Raw genomic sequence first — 22,091 nt, forward strand, 5'->3', positions numbered from 1 at the left:
CTTTACCCAAAGAAGGTAGAAACGTGGCGATTTCAAGAAGGCAAAATATGTGGCTAACACTACCTAGTCATTCCACTTTGGTCTTATGCCAGAAAATAAAGCCAGATATCCTAAGAATTCCCAATTGAAAATACATGGAACAGCCTTCATGTGACAATCTTTTGGTGGAAACTAATGGAGGAAACTGGAACTTCTTCTTAACCAGGATCCAGCAGAAAACTGTAGCAAAGCATGGGAATCTTAGTAGTGGAAGCATTTAGAGATGTGATGAGGTTGTGTGGCTCTCATCTCAATGGAAATAAAAAAAATACTGACAGCTAGGTTGACATCCGGGAAAACACATACAATGATTATAAATACAGTTGCTAGGCAACCCAGAGATATACCATAAGTAAAGTGAATTGAAAGGGAATTAATGAAGACATTAATTTAATTACAGTGTACACCTTTAGGGAACATGCTGTAGTAGACAAGGCGAGCAGGTTACTGATTTGTATTGTGGACAGGGCGGCTCAACCAGGGAGGTCAATGAAATAGGCTGATATTATAGAAGTGGGTAAACATAGAGACATTCGCAAAACATGAACAAAGTTAACAGTCAGCTTTGATACCCACAAGGAACATCCCCATGAACCTTCGAAGAGTTTATTACAACCTTGATTGGATGAGAGAGGAGACCTTGAAGCTACCAAAAACATCTTACATTTAGGGAGACACCTTTCTCCATTACAGTAGGCTAGTGAGGACTCAATGACAATTAAACAGCTGAAGCACTCTGAGTTTCTCACAAACTAGACTCCAGGGGTCTTTAAGGTAAAAAATAACCTGCATACAAAACACTACACAACACAGAACTAGAATACCTGAACGGTTGGATAAACTTTCACCAACTCCCCAGACATCTATGCTCCGCCTCACTCTCACTCACACCCATTCCCTGCATCTACAAAAGCAAAACTGGAGGTCGATCCCTCGCCAACATCGCACCCAAGACATGGAATGACCTCTCTCAACACATTGGATCCTCCTCCTCACGTCAAGAGTCCAGCAAGAAACTGAAGACCTGGCTCTTCATATAAGCACCTTGAATAGCAAAGCCTACACACCAGCCCAAGCACCTGGATACCTTCTTGGGTGATTAGTGCGCTATGCAAATCAATATTACATAACATAGCATAACATGGAGATTGAGTAGTGTCATTGTAGTATGGAATATTTGCCATTACACATGAATATCTCTTCTTTTTCAGGAAGGCAATCAAAACACGGTTGTCCTGTGTGCCTTATTAGGTGTTTTTCAATCCATGAAGCTTCACCCTGTGCATCTATAAATGTCATGTTTGCTGGAAGACTTTAGTCTCAAAAACTAGCCTGATGGCATATACTGCACATAATAAAAGCTACTGCTATAACATCACAAATATATATATATATATATAAAGTGGAACAGGCCTCGCAGTGGACTTTGCCAAAGCCCAAGTGGAAAGAACTTGTTTTAGAGAACTAATATGTTGACATATGCTACATATAGCCACATTCAATTTAATATCCCTAACAGGACCTATGATACGCCTTTAACCCCTTCGATGCTGATGACGAGCTCAGCTCGTCATCAGCCACGGGGGGCGTGTGCGGATGACGAGCTGAGCTCGTCATCTAACGCGGCTTTTCGAAAAAAGCCGTGTAGGGGAAAAATCACCGCAGCAGCGATGCGGTTAACTCGGTACGAAATGAACAGGGTAGTTTTTCTGGCAGCTGTTACAGGTCACTCACTAATCTACCCTCCAATTGTTAAAAAATATATATACAAGTTTGATAAAACAGTTACTCAAAGTTTTTGCCAACATGAAAAAATAGTATCTTGCCTTTTCAAACTCAATCATTAAAAAGTAATGATTCTAAAAGAAGTACGCTGAATGGGCACAAACGCATATCAGACTTTAATTCTCACCTGCCGCTATGAAAATACATTTAATTATAAAAATGTAAGCATAAAAAGACTGCTAGAGATACACACTTATCTAAATAGAAATAGAATCAGATGGCCATGACTACCTTATGTCGAAACAACCAGGTTAAGATATATTTTGGCCTCATCCACACCAACATCGTCAAATAAACCACACCACACCACAAAGCCAGCATTTGAAACCACTACAGAATCTGTGCTACTCATCCCAATAAGTGAAGCCATCAAGACCACCCACTGAAACCATACCAATAAAGCAGTGTCCCTAAAACCACTACAGAAAAAAAACACCTAATGGGGAATACAATAACCAATGCCGACATCAAACAACACACCAACAACACCACGAATATCCACAGCATAACTGACACTGTAGTCTACCACACTTGAGATCATCTAAGTAACACCAGAAACCAAACCACCAACACAACATCATCAACAGTAACAATCCAGCTGGAAATGAATACAGCAGCTATTCCAGTAGGACATGGAAAGACCTGTGGGCAAGAGAAAAGAACAACATGGGAACTCTAGCAGAAGAGGTTCATGAGAGCTTTTAGGAACAAAAAGTCATAAAGCCAAAACTAGTGACTGGGTTGTACAATTTTTTTATAAAAAAAAAAACACTCAGATACAGAGAAAAAACGTAACCACTGTTTTCTTAGTGTTATCTACCGGTGAAGGTACTAAGTACCAACAGGAAAGGAGGGGCTGCTCGGCCCCCACGCACGTATGGCGGGGCGACCCGGCTTCCACCCTCCCCCCATATCTTCGGTGGTGGGGAGTGCCTGCCCCTTCTTGCCGCATCTTGATGACGTGCACCCCTGCAAAGGGCAGAATAATTTTCCCACCCACCAGCCCTTGAAGCAGAGGTTCATTTGAACGTTAGGTGGAATAACCGTTGAAAGTGCTTTAACATTGTGAATTATTGGGGTAAATTTTCCTTAGTCCTTTTTTCCCTTTTACAGGCAGGATGAGGGGGAGGGGTACGAATTGTGTGCAGTTTGAAGTAGGTGTACTTGGTTTTGTGCTTAGGCCTTTTTTTTCCCTTTCACAGGTGGCTTATTTGTTGTATTCATTATGATGTATGGTTAGGGTACTTGGCTTTGTCCTTAGACCCTTTTTCCCTTGCACAGGTGACTTATTTGTCGTGTGCGGTTTGATGTTTGGTCATGGTACTTGTTTTGTCCTGAGGCCGTTTTCCCCGTTGACAGCTGACGTATTTGTCGTATGTATTGTGATATTTGGTCAGAAACTTGGTTTTCTCCTTAGGGCTTTTTCCCTCTCACAGGTGACGTATTTGCTGTATTTATTTGAAAGTTTGTTCAGGCACTTGCTTTCCTCCTTAGGACTTTTTTCCCTTTCACAGGTGACTTATTCGTCGTATATATTATGATATTTGGTCAGGTGGTAAGGTCATGATTGGTGAGCAGCAATTTAAGGTCCCTAGGGGGCGTCAGCATTCTCGAATGCGGTGGCCAGGGGGAGGGGCCAATGGTCTCTCCCAGAACTTAAGGGACAGGATATCTGCTTGGTCGGAAGGGTGCTGGGGAGGGAGTCACGCTTTCCTCAGGCTGGTAGCCACCCCGCACATACACTATGATGTCATCAAATGGTGCGAGTGTAAGGGCCCTCCTGTTATGGTTAAATGGAGTTCACAGTGCGTACGAGGGTAACCAGGAGAGGTACGTACTCTCCCAGTAACCGGGCCCTTGTTGCGCATGCGCACTCGTACGTGAGTGCGCAGTTGGAAAAAGGATCTGACACCGCTTAGCGACCTTGCCGTAGGCCTCAGAATTTTTGAATGCAAAATTGATAAGTAGGATGTTAGATTTGGTTAGGAACACGCTGTATTAGACATTTGTTAAGGCTTAGCCCTTCATACCTGTCTACCTTGCTGTAAATCTGTCAGAATTTTGCATTTAACAATTAGGTAAAAAATGTTTATTTTACCAATGTTTTATTTGTTTTCATATTTTAATAAATACGGCCGGGGGTCTCGAGACCCCCTGCCTTCCAAAGAAAACTCCTCGCATGACTGATTACTTTAGGGGTTGATGTGGTGGTGTACACGACAGGGAGGGGGTGGTCGGTAGTCCCAGACCATATGTAAACCATAAACCTGGAACCTAGAAACGCTCAGGAAAACTGGGCAAAGGAGAGAATGAACTACCGCCGAGTAACCCCCCAAAGTTGAGAGTTTACTTCGAGGTTTTGGCAGTGACGGGTGGACGCAACTTACAGAAGTATCTATACATAGTCTGTCCTTTCAGATCAGAAGGCGCTGCCGTGGCAGCTTTCCAGGAAGCAGGCATGTGACCCGCGTTGTCCTTTGGTGTTCCTCGAGCTGTCGCCAATTATGGAACATTCTAGAACGTGCTTCACGAGGCAGCTCGAGTGTCAGCACGCTTCACAGGAACAAATCAAAAGGGTCTGCTGAACGAGTGACGCTACAAAATCAATGTGAAATATCAAAGCACATTTTATTATGTGTCTTTAACCAGGAAGCAGCTCTTCGCCAATCGCTATTTCAGCATGAAGGCTTACGCAGCCACACCCAAATTAATTAGTTCTGCCCAATAGCTTAAGTAAAGTTAACAAGATCCAAAATAAGGAACCTGCTTGCTTGCAGTGTGTTTAAAATATCACTTCTGACCATTCAGCCTCAGACTTACTCTTGAGTTCTATCCTTTAAATCTCTCTCTGAGATGGTGTGTGTGTGATGGATTTACCAATTATATACCATACAGCTGCTGGGCAATTGTACATTTTGAATTCATATATTAGTCAGTTTAAGCTTTTTTGATCCTAAACAGAATCCTGTTAGCTAAGTCATTTTTTGACAAAATATCTAAAGCAGATGGATTCACTATGCAACTCAACCAAAATACACAAGGAAAACATGCATGAAAATAGTTAGACTCAAAAAAGAAAGATTAAATGACCTACAACATTTTTGGTGAGGAATTGTATCCCTTCCCAGACACCCCCACTTCCTGTCTCTTTATCGCCCTTTTCTGTGTTCTTTTTCCACCCTCTTTTCTCCTTTTGTTACAATGTTTCTATTTTCCTCTTTCGTCTTCTTTCTTTATTTTCCTCTCTTCCTTTGGGTCAAAGCGTGATGGTGAAAAATAAGCCCTCTGTCCCCAAAACCGAGTGCCAGTGTCCATCACCTGTGGGCACCAGCTCAAATTAAGCACTGGGTGAAAATCATGGCCGTGGGTTAGTATGATAGTTGCTGACAGATACTATAGATGGGACTAGGGAGTTACTTCCACAATGCTACATGTATTATTAACGTGCCCATTACTTACTTGACTGAAAAGAAAATATCTGAGACCCAAATTGGTACAACTGAATGTAAGCAAATTGAATGAGGTAATGATCGTACTAGTGCCCTAGAGCCCACTGCCAAGAGCAAAGGGCTGCGCTGGTTGTTAAAGGCCCTCTGCCCAAGTTATTGGCCCGTGATACAGGTGAGTACTTTTAACAGCGGTATACCTTGAGACAGAAGGCCATAATGGAATTTGAACTTTCCACCCACTGAGGGTAGAATATACTGAATTATACAGGGAGGACGACAAAGGCGAACTTTGGAATACTGTAGCAGAAAGCATATAACAGCCATGACTCCTCCTTAGAAGTGTCGATGTGACCACGTTTCAGCCTTTTCTTCTTAGGCCTCCTCAGGACAGGCCTCCTCAGGACAGGGATTATACATTAATTTTCTAAAAGATCAGGGTACAGAATTAAGATGCGCATATATATCTCAGCGCTCAGGCTACAATTACCTCCCTCTCTGTGAGGTGGAACACCATCCATGTGTGTTCATTTAATAAATCAACATCTACGTCAATTCGTCTATTCCATAAATCCCATTCAAAACACACTTCCAGTTTCGTAGTCTGCTCTATATATCGCGGGAAATCTCCTGACTTCGCCTCAGTAGACCGCGGCCACCAAAGTGTTTCCCCTGAGCGCTGAGATATATATGCGGCGTTTTAATCTTGTACCCCGATCTTTTGGAAAATGAATGTATAATCCCTGTCCTGAGGAGGCCTAAGAAGAAAAGGCTGAAACGTGGTCACGTTGACACTTCTAAGGAGGAGTCATTGGAATTATAGCGATCTGTGGAATTGCGTGGTGTCACACTTGAGCTAGGTTAACTAGTCTACAAGCATTAGGTGTTTCACTTCGACTACCTCTAAGTGGTTCGCCCAGAATTATAGGGGGGACACTAGTGAGAATATTTTTCTAAGGTTATTGTGTTATGTATTTTTGTTTCTATTGAGATATAGAATGATGTGATATATGTCATTTTTTCGTCTTCCTCATTGATTAGGTGCCATTGTTTGTGTGTGCTACAAATAGATTTTGATACATTCGTTAAGAATAATAATAACTGTGGAGAGGGTAATTAAATGTGCTCTACTCATGAATTATTCTGTATTGCTTCCTTTAGACCATTTTTCATTGTACAAAACCGTAGAGCACCCTCAGCATTTTCTGAAGCCACCGGTTGAGACGCGGCTGTCTGAGCTCCTCCCTTTGCTTTTTGCTGAGAGGGAAGCCCAATTAATCAAAGAAAAGTAGAAAAACTTTAACAAAATGGAGTTAATTTTTTTCTACTTTTCTTTGGCTGATTAGGCTTTCCTCTCAGCAAACGGAAGCCATATCACAACAGGCTGCTTCAGAAGAGGCTGACAGGGCGGCGCAGGAGAATGGAGCCGTATTTTTCATTCTGTCTTTCGGTTGATAGGCAGCTCCTGCTCTCTGGAAGCACGCCATATATTGACCGGCTTGCTTGCTAGGTGGAGCCCACAGCACACAGGAGAAATGGGGACTTGGATGGCAGCTGATCACAGGGAAGTCTGCCCCCGGGGGTTTTGGGGAAGTGGTGTTGTCCAGTGACTGGACACTGGTTTTGGGATTCGGTTGGGCTACCAAACTATATATCTATGCTGCAATTTTAAGGTGCCAGGTGTAGTGACAAAACTGGGCATCTATCAGTTTAAGAAGACTGTGAATTCTCAAAATGGGAAGTACTGGTTTACACGCATACACAGCTACCTATGTACGTGTTAAGCTTCATGGATACTACTAATTTGCCAATATTACATGGGTTTAGACTCAGCTAATGACTCCAAAATGACCTTCCTCAATAATGGGGATACCAACACACCATCACAAAAACAATGCTAACATACCAGTGCACTTGTGAACATTGAAATACCATAACCATACAATGCCACTGTGACAGTCACAATCAAATAAAAACCTGGACTCTCAAAAACACTGAAATGCCAACACCATACAATAACACTGTGGCGGCCACCATCAAATAAACAAAACCACTATCCTGTAAGACCAAGGCAGATGGAATTGCGACCACCAAATATTATGCGGACTGCAACATCCACGTAATAAGACCACTATACAATAGAATGAATGAATAATACACTTGTGGAGAGCATTCTCATTTGCAGTTGAGCATTCTGGCGCTAAGCTTAGGACTGACATAAACCCCTAGATGATGGCACACAGAGGGAAAAATTGTCTGATAGAATAACTAGATTAAGGAAAAACAGAGAGAGTTCGGGGCGCAAAAAAAACAGGACTTCATTTTTATTTTATTTTTTAAACTGGCTTCTGTGTCCATAAAACAAAGAAATCTAAGGAGTCAATTCCAGGCTTTGGTACCCAGCACTGTGAAAGACTTTCCATCCCGTGTTTTGCGTCTGAAAGGAAGGAGCTTCAAGAAGTTAGTACTGGGGGATCTGAGCAACCTCCGAGTGCTGTAATAGTTGAAGCGTACCTTGAGGTATTGAGGTCAGATGGACTTGAGGGTTCTAAAAACATTACAAGGATCTTGAATAGGATCCTCTTGTGGATTGGTAGCCAGTGTTATTTTTCCAGGCTTGCGGAGCCTGAGCTCCGTTTAGGAAGTTTCAGCACCAGTCTAGCAGAAGCATGTTGTACCATCTGTAGCTTATAGAGTATCTTCTTGGAGGATCCTGCATACAGACTACTGCGGTATCGAGCCTTGTAGTGATTAGAGCAAATGCGAACATTTTCCTGGTGGTAAATGGAAGAAAGTCGAAGAATTTTCTTAGTACTTTAATGAGCTTAAAGCACATACCTGCTACTGCCAGAGCTTGTGGACGGAAGGAGGGGGTGGTGTCAAATTTGACCCCTAGATTTCTTGCCATATCCACTGTGGTGGAGGGCATGAAGATGGATTGCCATTGTGTAAAGAAAAATAGGTTAGACTTGCTGAATAGCAGGATTTTGGTTTTGTCTGTGTTGCATTTAAGGTGATTGTTTTGTATCCACCGGATGATACTAGGGAGGCAGTTTTGGTAATTAAGTTCTGAACCGAACAAGCCTTTGTCTAGTGATTGAACCAACTGAGTATCGTCAGCCTAGGAAGTGGTAACAATTCCATTTGAGGACATGAGGAAGATAAGGGGAACAATATAGATATTTAAAAATGTGGGCTGAGGGATAAACCCTGCCCGAATGCCAGTGGTCTTTCTGCTGACAAGAATTGTCTTCAGGCAACCATTTGTTTCCTGCCAGTCAGGAAAGATTGAATCCATGCCAGAGCCTTGTGGGAGATACAACTTTCTTGTATGGAGATGAAATCAAATGCTGCGGAAAGATCAAGCAGTATCAACGCTTCATTATTATCAGCGTCCAGGGTTATTTTGATGGTTTCAGATACTTCTAGTAGGGCTGAGTCTGTAGAGTGTTAATGTCTGAAGCCAGATTATCGGGGTTGGATCTTTCCAGGAATGTGATATGTTGACCATAAGTACTTTCAGAATGACACAAATAAAACAAAAACATCTCGACTCTATGAACAGCCCTTAGTAGTACCAGCACTCTCTCCATTTTTCTTCTGAAGTCCTTTCTCTTGTGGTGTATCCTTACTGCCTGCAACCAACCAATTTCATCAGAACTACAGCCAAACACAGAAAATGTCTCTCCTGACAGCCGTACAATTAGAAATCAGTCTGAAAAAAGTCTAAAGATGCTCTTGCTTGATAACTCTCGCTGATGAGACAACCTTCTTGATGTCCAACTGCCCAAATATACTTGATACTGCATCTTAACAGGTTGTAGAGCACACAGAAAACACTGGAGTCATTCAATGCCCGAATAACTCCACAGAAAATAAAGTGTCGGTAGACCCAGTAAACTGCTAGAGCGCCCACATGAACACCAGATAATAAAAGTAGAGACAGAGATACTCAATACTCCACCTTATTAACCCTTTATCCTGACTAGGATGCGAGGAACAAGAGATCCCACCACTTAACTCACTGATACCTGAACCCAAACACAGGCTTAGCGGCATGGGATATAGGATGGACCCTTTGGGGCACCTCGCCTGCCAGGCTAAGTTATATCTTCCCCTTTATGTTTTTCGGCATGAGCTTGTCTGCCAGAAGGACTGTGGAAAAGTAGGCATTTTGGTTATGGGGAACTAAGGGACCTCCCCTTTTCCAGAGTAAAGGGTCAAAGTATTTGTTCTTGGAGTGTGTGTCATAGGTATGGATGAAAGGGGATGTTCTGTAAATCTGGTAGTTTTTTAAATAAATGAGATAGTACCTAGAAGCCGGTAGGATACAGCCTTGTGGTGCTTTGATATGTATGGAGTCTGGTGGTTTGAGGCCTTACGTGGAAATTGGGGTGTTTAGGAAATAGAACTGGACCTCACTGTGGCCCTTTTCATGGCAAGGTTTTGATTCATTGGTGTTATATCTAGCATTTCCCTCAGATATATTGCGCTTCATTTTCCCTTTCAAGTGCCTGGATGGCAGAGGGCGGTTTCGCTTGGTATGACTTATGAAGTGATACATGACTACTTTAGAGCTCATATCTGTCAGAATACAAATCATTTATGTCTGCAACCACTGCCACCCCTGAGCACTGATTCTGCTTGATCACTCTGCTGCTTATAACATCATCGACTACCAGGTGCTCATTGGCAGAATGTTCACCGTAGTAGGCATCTACGGTACTGCTCTAGTATGGTTCCCTTCCTTCTTGCCTAACGGTGTGCAACAATTAAAAGTTGGTTGATACGGCGTTGGGCACTGTTAAGGCAGTCACGTGTCTATATAGGGCGATACGAGAAGACACATTACCACTGGAGACCCTGAGGACATGGGGGGAGGAGGACCTGAGCATCTCCATACCAGAAAAAAGACTGCGTCAATATGCTGGAAACAATACCAAAAGCTTCTAGAAATTCAAGATTCAAATTGATTAACTTCTATACCCTTCACAGAGCATATCTGGCCCCAGGTCATATTAACAAATATTGTCACCTAACAGGAGCAGCGTGCCTGAGAGGCAGTAAAATATGAACGTAGCTTAAACACATCAGGGCTTATTTGTCAGCCCATTGTGCCGCTGGCAAGTCACTTTTTTAGACACACTGCCCATATTTACTAGGCTAATTAAAGTCAACCTGCGTGACTTTTATGGCCTTGTATATATGGGCCCCTTTCACGGATTACGATGCGTGAAAGGGGCGTTCCATGGGTGTTGTTGTGGGTGTTCCCACGAAACATTCATGGAATCTGACACTTTCTCAGATTTACAAAGTGTTGTAAACCTGAAAATGCGTCCGAATCCTACGCCTCCTCAGGTGAGGTGTAGGAGTGGCACAACAAGGAGAAATATTGTTATTTCTCCTCATGTTTTCATCTTTCTATGCAGCACGCATAAAAAGAGGAAACGGCCTTCATTGATTGTTTTGTGCAGGAAGATGTCCCTTCCTTAAATAAAATCTGTTTTAAAAAAAAACAAGTGAAAGTGGGCCATTTCCTCACAAGAATAACCTACAGCCTCCCGGCCTTGTACCCAATCTTATATAATGCCTACATGGGCCCTGTTGGTAGTATCCTAAACCCCTATAAGATTGGGTACCAAATATATGGCAGATGGCACCAAGCTCCATCTAAAAATCAGTCTGTTCAGTCTATCCCATTGTATCTTTCATACTCAGTAGTAAATTCAGAGCATTGGCTTCTCCTCAATACTAAAATGACAAAAATGCTTCTCTTTCGCTTGGGAAGCCCATCTTGTCTCTCCATATTGCGGCTTGAGTTCCTCGGTCCCAACCACACCCCAATGAAGCAAGCCCACAGTCTGAGTGTGATATTCTAAATGATCTCATATTCACCCAACCAAATAACTGCAGTAGGCAAAAATGGATTTGGGGGAAATGACCTGGATACATAGCTTAATTATCAACGAGCACCTATTATTGTCGATATTAGTCTTGTAATTAATTGCTTTTTGTGTAGCTTTATATAGCGCAAACTTGGCCCAAGGGCATTGGAGTGCTTTACATGAGGACTCGATTACATTACACAACGTCCGATAATTTTTTTAGGCACAGGGAGATGAAGTGATTTGCCAAGAATCACAGGATGTTGACTCAAAGCAGATTCCCCAGTTCCAAAGTTGGCAGCTCTGACCTGAAGATATATTATTGTATTTTAAAGATATTTCTTAGCTAAAATGAAGTGTGCATAATGTTCAGGTTTTGTAAAACCAGGCTTCGTGACCCATGTCGTTTTTCTAGTGGCTTCTATATCTAGAGTCACTGTAGTAACAAAATGTTGAATTTAAAATATTGACTTCAAGATATGGACTTGTACAATTTCCTCAAAGAAAGTAAATCTGGAGTTAGAGTAATAAAGCTATCCTCCCTGAAGTATCCTTGCCTTGAAGACATTGTGCAAGATAATATTCTGGAGATTATATCTATGTAGAACAATATTTCTGAGGTCAATAATTTGTCATACAATCCTACAGCCTTATGGAGTTCATCGTGGAGAAGTTCTCACAATACCAGGGGGCTGTCCAGGTGCCTTCATCCACGCCCCTCCCCATGATAATAACGCAAAGCCTCCGAACACAATAGTCCCACAGCACTACTACTGCAGCTTAAATGCGGCTGGTGCCTTCATCCACGCCCCCCAGCACGACAATAACACAAAGCCTACACACAGAAGGGTCCCACAGCACTGCTACCACAGCATGAAGGCAGCTGGTGCCTTCATCTACCACCCCTCAGCATGACAATAACACAAAGCCTACACACACAAGGGTTCCACAGCACTACTACCACAGCCTGAATGCGGCTGGGGCCTTCACCCACGCCCCTCAGCACGACAATAACGCAAAGACTCCACAAACACAGGGGTCCCACAGCACTACTACCACAGCCTGAATGCGGCTGGGGCCTTCACCCACGCCCCTCAGCACGACAATAACACAAAGCCTACACACAGAAGGGTCCCACAGCACTGCTACCACAGCATGAAGGCAGCTGGTGCCTTCATCTACCACCCCTCAGCATGACAATAACGCAAAGACTCCACAAACACAGGGGTCCCACAGCACTACTACCACCGCCTGAATGCAGCTGGGGGCCTTCCTCCACACCCATCTTAACAACAAACAAACAGAAAAACAAACATCTCGAGTCACAGCCAATGACAGACCCATGCAAATACAAAACCAGATGTGCAATTTTAGATCTAACAGTCAACCTAGACAGACAACGATTCAACAAAGTGCCGGCTTTAGAGCGGTGCGACCGGTGCGGCCTCACAAGGCGCCGATCTGGTGGGGTCACTCCGTTTTGAAATATCTGATCGTGTTAAAAACACCTGCTGCGTAGTTCCTTGCCTGCCCGGCAATTTTCAGGTACTAATAAACAAGTCAAGATAATTCTGATGATTACTGTTCCTGCTGGAGAGCTGAGTTTTTTCTAGTTGCAGTTTTGACTCATTATATATTGGCACAGAGGGTTGATGTGCCTGCCACACATGTAACATGCAGACCATGCAACTGTTTTATATTTAGATCGCTCAGTGGGTTAGTGCTTTTGTAGTAGCAATCGTTTTGTTTGTAAAGCCAATCTGACCACTGGGTTAGCTTTTAAATCCGGGGTTTATGCTTTTCCAGATCAAGTACTCTTATGACATGTGACGTGACTCCTACACCTCCTACAGTCCTCATTGTCTTGTGTAGCATTTCCTATACATTGATTTACACACGTGTGTGAATCATTGTCTCTGCATACTGAGTGTGATGTAAAGTGCCCCTGACACCCGGGCCTAGTATGAGTAGTGCTATACAAGAAATGTAATTCATGCGCGAGAGGGGCTATGGAGACATGAGGGGCACTTTATAGTGAGGAAATCCTTGGAGAAGGAGGTCATGGGGGGGGGTGCAATAAAGAGTGTCGCCCAGGGCGCCACCAACACTAAAGCTGGCCCTGATTCCTCAACTTATGAAACAAAACTCACACACACTCACAGAGCAAGGCATGTCATATCACATTCATTAACAGCAGACCCATATAGGCATTACCAGATAAAACCTACAAAACCCTACAACCAGCGACCACAGATCATATACAGTTATAATACTCACACAAATACAGATCTAGGTAACTCACAAAATATTCAATTAACAACAGATCCATGTAAAAACACAGCTACATAGGTCAAATCACAATTATCAACAGAGCCACATTTAACTCTAACATCTAATTAAGGACAGGCCCTTAAAACACAGAGCTGGATGCCTACAACAAAAAAAACGCAGAAAGCTCAAAATCCCACCTCATATCGAATTATGAACAGACCCTCATATACCCAAGACAGAGCTGAATGTCCAACATCATGTCCAAATACAGAATAAAAAACTGATCCGACCACACCACATCACATGCAACTAACAACAGACCAAAACTGAGCCGACCACGCCTCATCACATGCAACTAACAACAGACCAAAACTGAGCCCACTACACCACATCACATGCAACTAACAACAGACCAACACAAGCACAGTCCAAGATCTTCAATCGTATTCATGCAACAACAGACCCACAGCTAGACAGAACATGCAACTCAAGGTCAACCACATTAAGATACCTCTAAACACAGAAAGACACCCTACATCCATCACTGAAAGACAGTTGTCAAGCCTACAGCCCAACTCATCAATCCAGTCAATCAGCGAGGATCACAGCTTCTAAACACCAGGCTGCTAAACAAAGGATAGGTAACAACAGACCTAATCTCCCTATCATCAGAGAGACATTTTGGAGAAAAATTGTTGTTTGAACTTTGTTACATTTCTTTAAATCCATCCATTTCGTAAATCACATATTTATTATTGGCCTGCCAGTGCAGTGATGGGATAAGCTCTGCAAAACAAATCCATTTTAAGTATGGAGGTCATATGAATAGTTTCATTCCTGTACCCGCTAACCAAAAGGAATTGAAGAGCACGTGGACATAACGACTAGGGAGGTGAGGCAATGCTTAATTTGAGCCGGTGGTTTCTGTGTTCGGCAGGCACTTAATTGTCAACACCGGCACTTATAAAAGTCGGCCACGTTGTGGCACTGTCTGTCTAATTTAGAAATTAGCACATCGCAGTTAATTATGAATTTAATATTTATTGAAAAAGACTATTACCTGCCTACCAAGTCACTGTTACAGGTTTGAGGACCAAGAATATTCTGAATTGTCCCTGACGAAGGCCCCGGCACTTATTTGTTTACAAATTAAGAACTGAGGTAAGAAGAACATGGAGGAGCCAGGATGAAGAAAGAATTCCGGGGCACTGCAGCGGAAGGCCAGGATGGAGGGAATAGAGTGGTGCAGGAACTCATGAAGAAGGCAGAGATGCCACGAAGCGGAGAAGGCTCAGTGCCTTTCAAAAGATGTATGATTTTTAGGTCAAGCCTAGCGGCAGCGCGCATGCAGTAGTCGAGTATGCTGTGAAAGCCTCACCTTCGCTCCGTCCATATTTTTGATTGGCTGGTGTCATTGTTCTTGGTAAATGCTGGCTTCCGATTAATATTGAGGCGTCTTATTCGCTCCTTGTTACCGACCTGTCGTCATTTGTTACCTCTCATGAGGACTGGATCTTTTACTTGTGGCATTACACAGTCTCCTTCATAAGTCGGTAAGCACTATTTTTTAATTTATTTGCAGCGCGGTCCACTTTCACTTTAGCGGCCGCACTTGTTTCTTTAATTAATTTGCTGCGCGGTCCGAAAGGAAGCGTTTCTACTCACGCATCTAACAAGCATTTTTAATGGAATAGGTCTCGCATTTACGCAAGTTTGAGCTATTGACATTGCAAATAACAATGCCTTTTATTTTTTTCCATTTTTAAAACATAAATAAAAGGCATTGTCATGTACAATGCCAATAACTTAAACTCGTGTAAATGCAAGACCTATTGCATTGCAAATGCTTGTAGTTAATGTGTCGAGAAGGTTGGAAAAAGAAGTGTGGACATGGCAGAGAGTTTGAGAGAACTAGGGATGTTATGTCTGTTGGACAGTCATAGAGAAATAGAGCCATTGAAGGGAAGCGGGAAATGTAGTTAAAAGTGCCGCGATGGGAAAGAGGTTGTGAAGTATAGTAGAAAAAAGTGAGCATGAAGGAGTAGGGAAGAAATAATAACGTCGTGGAGAAGTGGTGGGGGGGAGCAGAAATAAGAAAAGTTAGCCAAGAGGTACAGGAAAACATCAACAAATGAAAAAAGGCATAATGGCACAGTGAACGGCCGTTTTAAAACAATTGGTCACACGTTTACTGTTCTCTATTAATGTGCAAATCCAGAAAAGGATGTTACATTTCTAAGTTAATGCATGGGGGTGTCATCTGCATTGAGACGTTGACAGAGGAAGAAGGAGCTACTCAGGAGAGTAAATCTGCCCACGACAGAGATCTGAAGCTCGACATGTGATGTAATGCTCACAACATGACTCCCCCTTAAGCCCGCCATTTCTCTCCAGGGAGGGAAGGTAGGTGCCAGACGTTGGAACTAGTCGGCACCCCCTTGTTAAATGGGAACTTCGGCACCTGGGATCATGGTTTAAAGTCGCAGACCATTGGGCAGGCAGAGAGAATATGGTGGCAAATGCTGCTGACTTTCTTAAAGCTTGAGCCCCCTACCCCCCGATTGGATGCTGTTTAAGGGTTTAGTGTGGGGTTATCGCTAACCCCAGCATTAAAGGTGAATTGGAAAATAATGGTACAGCAACTAGGACAAATGAGGTGTGGAAAAAATGGCTTCCTTCCCAAAAAATGTGGGAGGGTGCATGCAAGCCTGTGCTGACTCACAGGCCAATGGAAAGATGGTCAAATGAGAAGTGCCTGTGTGAACTAAGGGTTTGAGACTCTCACAAACTCGGAGATAATGCCTCAGGTAGCTGTTATACTTAGGTAGCCGTTCATCTTTGATCAGCAACCAGTTATGTTTGCCAGAATTGAGGGAGGTGGTTGAGGTGTTTTTGATAAGTGACATGATTGGTGGGGGAGAAAAACTCTATCTGGAGAGGGATTTCATGGGCTCTGATAGGTGTCAAAGAAGGGATTGCTTTCAGAGTTTTATTATCTCCACACATTGGTCTTCTTTCAGGGCTGAGACGGTGGCTTAGTGGTTTGAAGACAAGGAGATTCCCAATTGTTTACTACTTATTGCAGGGTAGAGAAGAAAGGCTGGTAGGTCCCGGAGGACCAAGATGTGAACAGAGAGCCAGTATGTCCAGAATGTTGAGGCAAGACTGGTAGGTTCAAGATCTGGAAGGATTTGCAGCCCAAGGATGTAGAACAAGGACTTGATGATCCAGGTATGAGAAGTGTGCTAGGCAGCTCTAGGATGGAAAAGGGGACCAGCAACTTCTGGAAGGGGAAGAAAAACTGGTAGGTTAATGATGGGAAATGTGATCAGGTAGGTCAAGGGAGACCTGGGTAGACTGGTAGATCATGGTGCAATGACCAGTGAGCGAAAAGGCGATGGGGGCCGTTAGTCTCTAGATGGCAGTATGAAGGGGGGAGGGGGGTGTGACAGTTTTATGGATTAGTTCACCCGTAGAGTAGTTTCCACCATCTTGCCCAAAGCTGGCGGGAGAAAGGCGCAATCGGAGCCTGCGTGGATCCAGCCAGGCAGGCAGACATGAAGTGATGAGTATCAGTGACTTTGTTTGTAATAACAGTCCTTACTTAGCTACTCTCCATGCACCATCCTTCTGGCACCTTTACTCCTTGTACACGCCTTTCTGAAGACTTTTCCATACGAACAATCTGACGTCTTCATTTTTCATAACAAACATTCAATTATCCTTCACATCGCAAAGCAATCGGATGCTTTTATTCTCCATTCAAAGCACTGAAATACCTGTATTTGTTATTCAAATCTACACGCCCCCCATATTGTTCATTTTAAGCATTGTGATGATTTTATTCTATATGTATGAATCGACGCCGCAAACAATTCCAATGCTTACCTTTCTGATTCAGTTATTCCCCATCGATGCTTTAGTAAAACATTATCAAACATGCGAGCACAAATAAAGTAACTTCCTGACCAATCACAGGGGAACGTAAATTGCGTCATGTCATGGTGAGTCATACCGTGAAGGGGGATTATATGTGCGCATGTGAGTCTCAGAAACAAATTCCCTTTCAACTTCTGCATTTTCCAAAATGGTTAAGACAATTCACTTTTATTGCACTTCGCCCCTGCATTCCATACCACTGCACATATTCAATGCCCACAAGTTTTATACCTTTCTTAAAAAAATGACACCAGTCATTTGTTCAAGTTTTGCTATTCTGGAACACCTAAGAGCTGGTAGGTGAACAATAATTCATGTACACTTGTGATGATTCTTTTGTAACATGGCAATTATCCTTCAGTTTGCTCCTATAATCATTTTGAAAGGATTTAGATAGCTCTCAAATACCTTTTTGCAGTTTTTTTGTGTGTTTGCTGTTTTAGGTTTATTTTTCAGAAGGAAAAAAATACCAGATTTCCCTACTTTTCACAATATTTTTACCGTTGGCGAATAAAAATACAGACAAGGCCAGTAACAGAAGCTGCTAGGTGCCACCCTATGCCTTACCCTACTCCAAACCTTCAAAACTCCTGGCTAGAGATTCCCGAAAATCCACAAACACCGAGACAGAATCCCAGAATCCTTCACGTTAATAATAGCTACCACCAAATACCCTAAAATTCCAGAGACTGAACATGTCAATGCTATTATACTCAGCTCACGAAAAATTAAGAACAGAATCTTATGCTTGTTCCTGTTGTAAGCAGACACCCACATAGGGTCAGGAAACCCACATTGCCCTCCATTACTATCACAAAAGGCAGTGGGCCTCAAAGGGGGCGTGGCCTAAAAGGCGTATAAATGAAACTGCAACAAGAGTCGTGACCTATGTAACTAAGGTAATAGCCGGATTCATGTCCAATAGAAATCTGCGCCTCTAGCCAGACAAATTATTATGAAAATGAGTAGGGATTAACATATGTATGTATCCGTTTATATAGCGCCACTTTGCTACGTCATAAAACACTTGATAAGGAAAAGTTCAAATGAATAGGGAGTAACCTTGTTATTCTGCTGTAATGAAATAGTCCATGGGACACTAACGATGTTGAAATAGTATATTAGAACATGACACATCATCAGTGGTAAACAACAGTGTCCGCCATGTTGTTTCGTCCCTGTGCCACAAAAGGTACTTTAGGTGACGTTCTGTCGCTGGTCTAGCTTGCGGCATGAACAGAGTACATATTTATTTTCTTCAGTAGGCAAAGACAAAAAAAACAGAGCGCCCATTACAATATCCCTTTTCTTCTCTTGAAGCAATGCCCCTACGTTTCCTCAGGCTGTCACAAAAAAACCGAAGAAACATCCATATTTTCCACAACCTGCCATCAGACCCCAGCGTCAAGGAATATTCCATTCAGTCCTTCTACTATCGGACTCCACACAAAACCCAGAAGCAGAAACACCCAAATACAATCCTTTCTGCCGCCAGGCGCCCCAAAAGGACCCGTACCAAAACTGCCCAACCCCCACATACATGACCAGAAAACATGACAATCCTACCCGCTACTATCACAAACCAGCAAAGCCAAACACATTCCATCCTCCTTCACACTACATCAGACTCGAGCCTCGCCTGTGCAGCCTGCACACCCGGATGTGACTGTACTTGGGTGGGATACTGGCCCCCCGTATGATACAGGGGCGGATGCTGACAGCTTGGGGGATGTGGGAAGCATCTGTTTTCTGCTGCGATGGTAAATGGGTGAGATAATGCGAGCCTGTGAGCCCTGATGGGATGGTGCCTGGGTGGGGTACTGTCTGGGAGCCTGTTTGCTCTGTTCTCTGTTATGATGATACAGGGAGACTTGCCGTGAGCCGTATGCCCTGCAGGGATAGTACCTGTGCTGATACTAAGAGGGATGCTGACAGCCTGTATCCCTGCTTGGTGGTGATCGGGGAGGCACTGACAGCTTATGTGTCTTTCTGTGATGGTGCCTAGTGAAATGCTGACAGCCTGTGTGTCCTGTGATGGTACCTAGTGGGATGCTGACAGCCTATGTCTCCTTTTGTGGTGGTCCCTAGTGGGATGATGACACCCTGTGTCTCCTTCTGTGGTGGTCCCTAGTGAGATGCTGACAGCCTGTGTGTCCTGTGATGGTTCCTAGTGGGATGATGACACAATGGGTGTCCTTCTGTGGTGCTGCCTAGTGAGATGCAGACAGCTTGTGTGTCCTTCTGTGATGTTGCCTAGTGGGATTTTGACAGCCTGTGTCTCCTTCTCTGGTGGTCCCTAGTGGGATGCTGACAGCCCGTGTGTCCAGCTGTTCTGAAATTATGTCCTTCTGTGATGGTACCAGGAAGGGATGGTGAGAGATTTGCTGACACTGAGAGGGATGCTGAACTCCTGTGTGTCCTTCTTAGCTGATCCTGGGAGAGATGCTGACAGCCTGCATGTCCTTCTTTTCTGGTCCTGGGAGGTATGCTGAACTCCTGTGTGTCCTTCTGTGAGGGTGCCTAGGTGGGATGCTGAAAGCCTATGTGTCCGGCTGGGCTGATAATGGGAGGGATGCTGACGGTCTGTATGTCCTGCAGTGCTGAAATTGTAAGTGATGCTGTTCTCCTTTCTGTGATGGTACCAGGAGGGGTGGTGAGATCCTGTGTGGCCTACTTAGCTGATATTGGGAGGGATTCTGGCAGCCTTTGTGTCCTTCTGTGATGGTGCCCAGTGGGATGCTGGCAGCTTGTGTAATATTGTAAGTGATGCTGATTTTCTTCTGTGATGGTGTCAGGGTGGGATGCTGACAGCCTGTCTGTCCTTCTGTTGCAGTGCCTAGTGGAATGTTGACAGCTTGTGTCCTGCTGTGATGGTGCCTAGTGGAATGTTGACAGCTTGTGTGTCCAGCTGGGATGGTGCCTAGTGGGATACTGATAGCCTGCGTGTCCTACTACACTGATACTGGGAGGGATGCTGACAACCTATGTGTCCAGCTGAGTTGATACTGAGAGGTATGATGAGATCCTGTGTGAGATGCTGATAGCCTGCATGTCCTACTACGCTGATACAGGGAGGGATGCAGCCAGCCCGTGTGTCCAGCTGTGCTGACACTGGACAGGATGCTGACAGCCTGTGTGTCCAGCTGTGCTGATACTGAGAGGTATCCTGGCAGCCTGTCTGTCCAGCTGTGATGACACTGGGCGGGATGCTGACAGCCCGTGTGTCCAGCTATGCTGACACTAGGCTGGAGACTGACAGCCCTGTGTCCAGCTGTGCTGATTCTGAGAGGGATGCTGACAGCCTGTAGGTCCTCCTGGGTCTACGTGGGTCAGATGCGGGGATCCCGTATGTCTTGCTCTGCTGGATCCTGGGTGGAGTCCTTGGAGCCTGTACACCCTGCTGTGCTGGTCACCGGATAGAGCGCGTTGAGCCTGTTTGCCCTCCTGTAATAACACCTAAGGGGAAGGGGGGGGGGGGGCAGTCCACATGGCCCGATGCACTGCTTCCTGTGAGGGATGCAAAGGGGCGATGCTACCTGAGTGAGTGCTGAGAGCCTGTATGCCCGCTGTGCTGGTACGAGGTGGGATGCAGACAGCCCGTACCCTCTGCTATGACGGATGCTCAATATGTTCCTGTGAGGTACGCGGGGGGGAAGGGGGGGGGGGCTAGTAAGGCATGTGTGGGATGGTACCTATGTGGGATGCGAGGCGCCTAGAAGCCCTGCTGTATGTATCACTGAGCAGAGTCGGGATGCCCTGTTGCGATGGCCCCTGGATGGAGCGCGGCGGCCGTGCGCTCCTCTGGCACAGCCCCTGCACTGGAGCGGGCGCAGGGAGGCCCTGGACCCTGCTGCGCTGGTACCCGAGCTGGGCTGGATGCAGCCCCTCCTCCTCCTCCAGGGCCTGGGATGCAGCCATCCTCCTGGCAACCTGCTGCCCACCGGCGCTGCGCTTGTTGACTGTGCCGTGGGGTCTGGGGGCCCGGGGCGGGGAGCTGGGAGGCGGCGCGGACTCACCGAACATCTGGATGTGGCCCTTGGTGATGGGGTTGAAGCTCCCGCAGGCCAGCAGGATAACGTGGGTCCTGTGCTCGCTCATGGCGCCGGCTCCTCTCTACCGACTGTCTGCAGAGGAGGCGAGGAGGGGCTGGAGACGCAGAGCTCCCTCCCCGCCCTCCACCAGCCCTCCCACTGCCTGACTGGTGCCGCTGGAGAGGCGCTGAGCCCTGTCAGCTCCGGGAGGGTCTCTTGGCCGGTGCGGGGCAAGGACAGCCAGCAGCCGGCGCCGGAGAACAACACGCACGACCAGTGCAGGGCGACGGCAGCGCACAGGCAGGGAAGAACAACCTGCGGAAGAGCAAAGGCAGCTCACAGGCAGGGAATAACAACCAGTGCAGAGCAAAGGCAGGTCACGCACACCCCATCAACAACTCATACCCAGTGACAGCTAGAGCTACTCACGCACAACCAGTGCAGAGCAAAGGCAGTTCACAGGCAGGGAAGAACAACCTTCGGAAGACCAAAGGCAGGGAATAACAACCAGTGGAAGAGCAAAGGCATTTCACACAAAGTGCAGAGCAAGGACAGCTCACACCTAATGATTAACAACCAGTGCAGAGCAAAGGCAGCTCAGGCACACCCCATCAACAACTAACACGCATTGTAGAGCAAGAGCAACTCACATACAGTGCAGAGCAATGATAGCTCACACACAGTGCAGAGAGAAC

The 22,091-nt window shown here is 45.0% G+C and overlaps 1 protein-coding gene across 1 annotated transcript in view; it reads right to left on the reverse strand.

Moving 5' to 3' along the window:
- Positions 1-21,602, reverse strand: part of NMNAT2 (nicotinamide nucleotide adenylyltransferase 2) — a 355,628-nt gene extending 334,026 nt beyond the window's left edge. Inside the window, exon 1 of the mRNA XM_086955693.1 lies at positions 21,382-21,602. Within this exon, the coding sequence (XP_086811819.1) occupies positions 21,382-21,463 (82 nt within the window). The 5' untranslated portion in view covers positions 21,464-21,602. The remainder of the gene's footprint in view (positions 1-21,381) is intronic.
- Positions 21,603-22,091: the final 489 nt, after the last annotated feature.

This window comes from Lissotriton vulgaris, chromosome 1_1, assembly GCF_964263255.1.
Source record: "Lissotriton vulgaris chromosome 1_1, aLisVul1.2, whole genome shotgun sequence".
NCBI lineage: Eukaryota > Metazoa > Chordata > Amphibia > Caudata > Salamandridae > Lissotriton > Lissotriton vulgaris.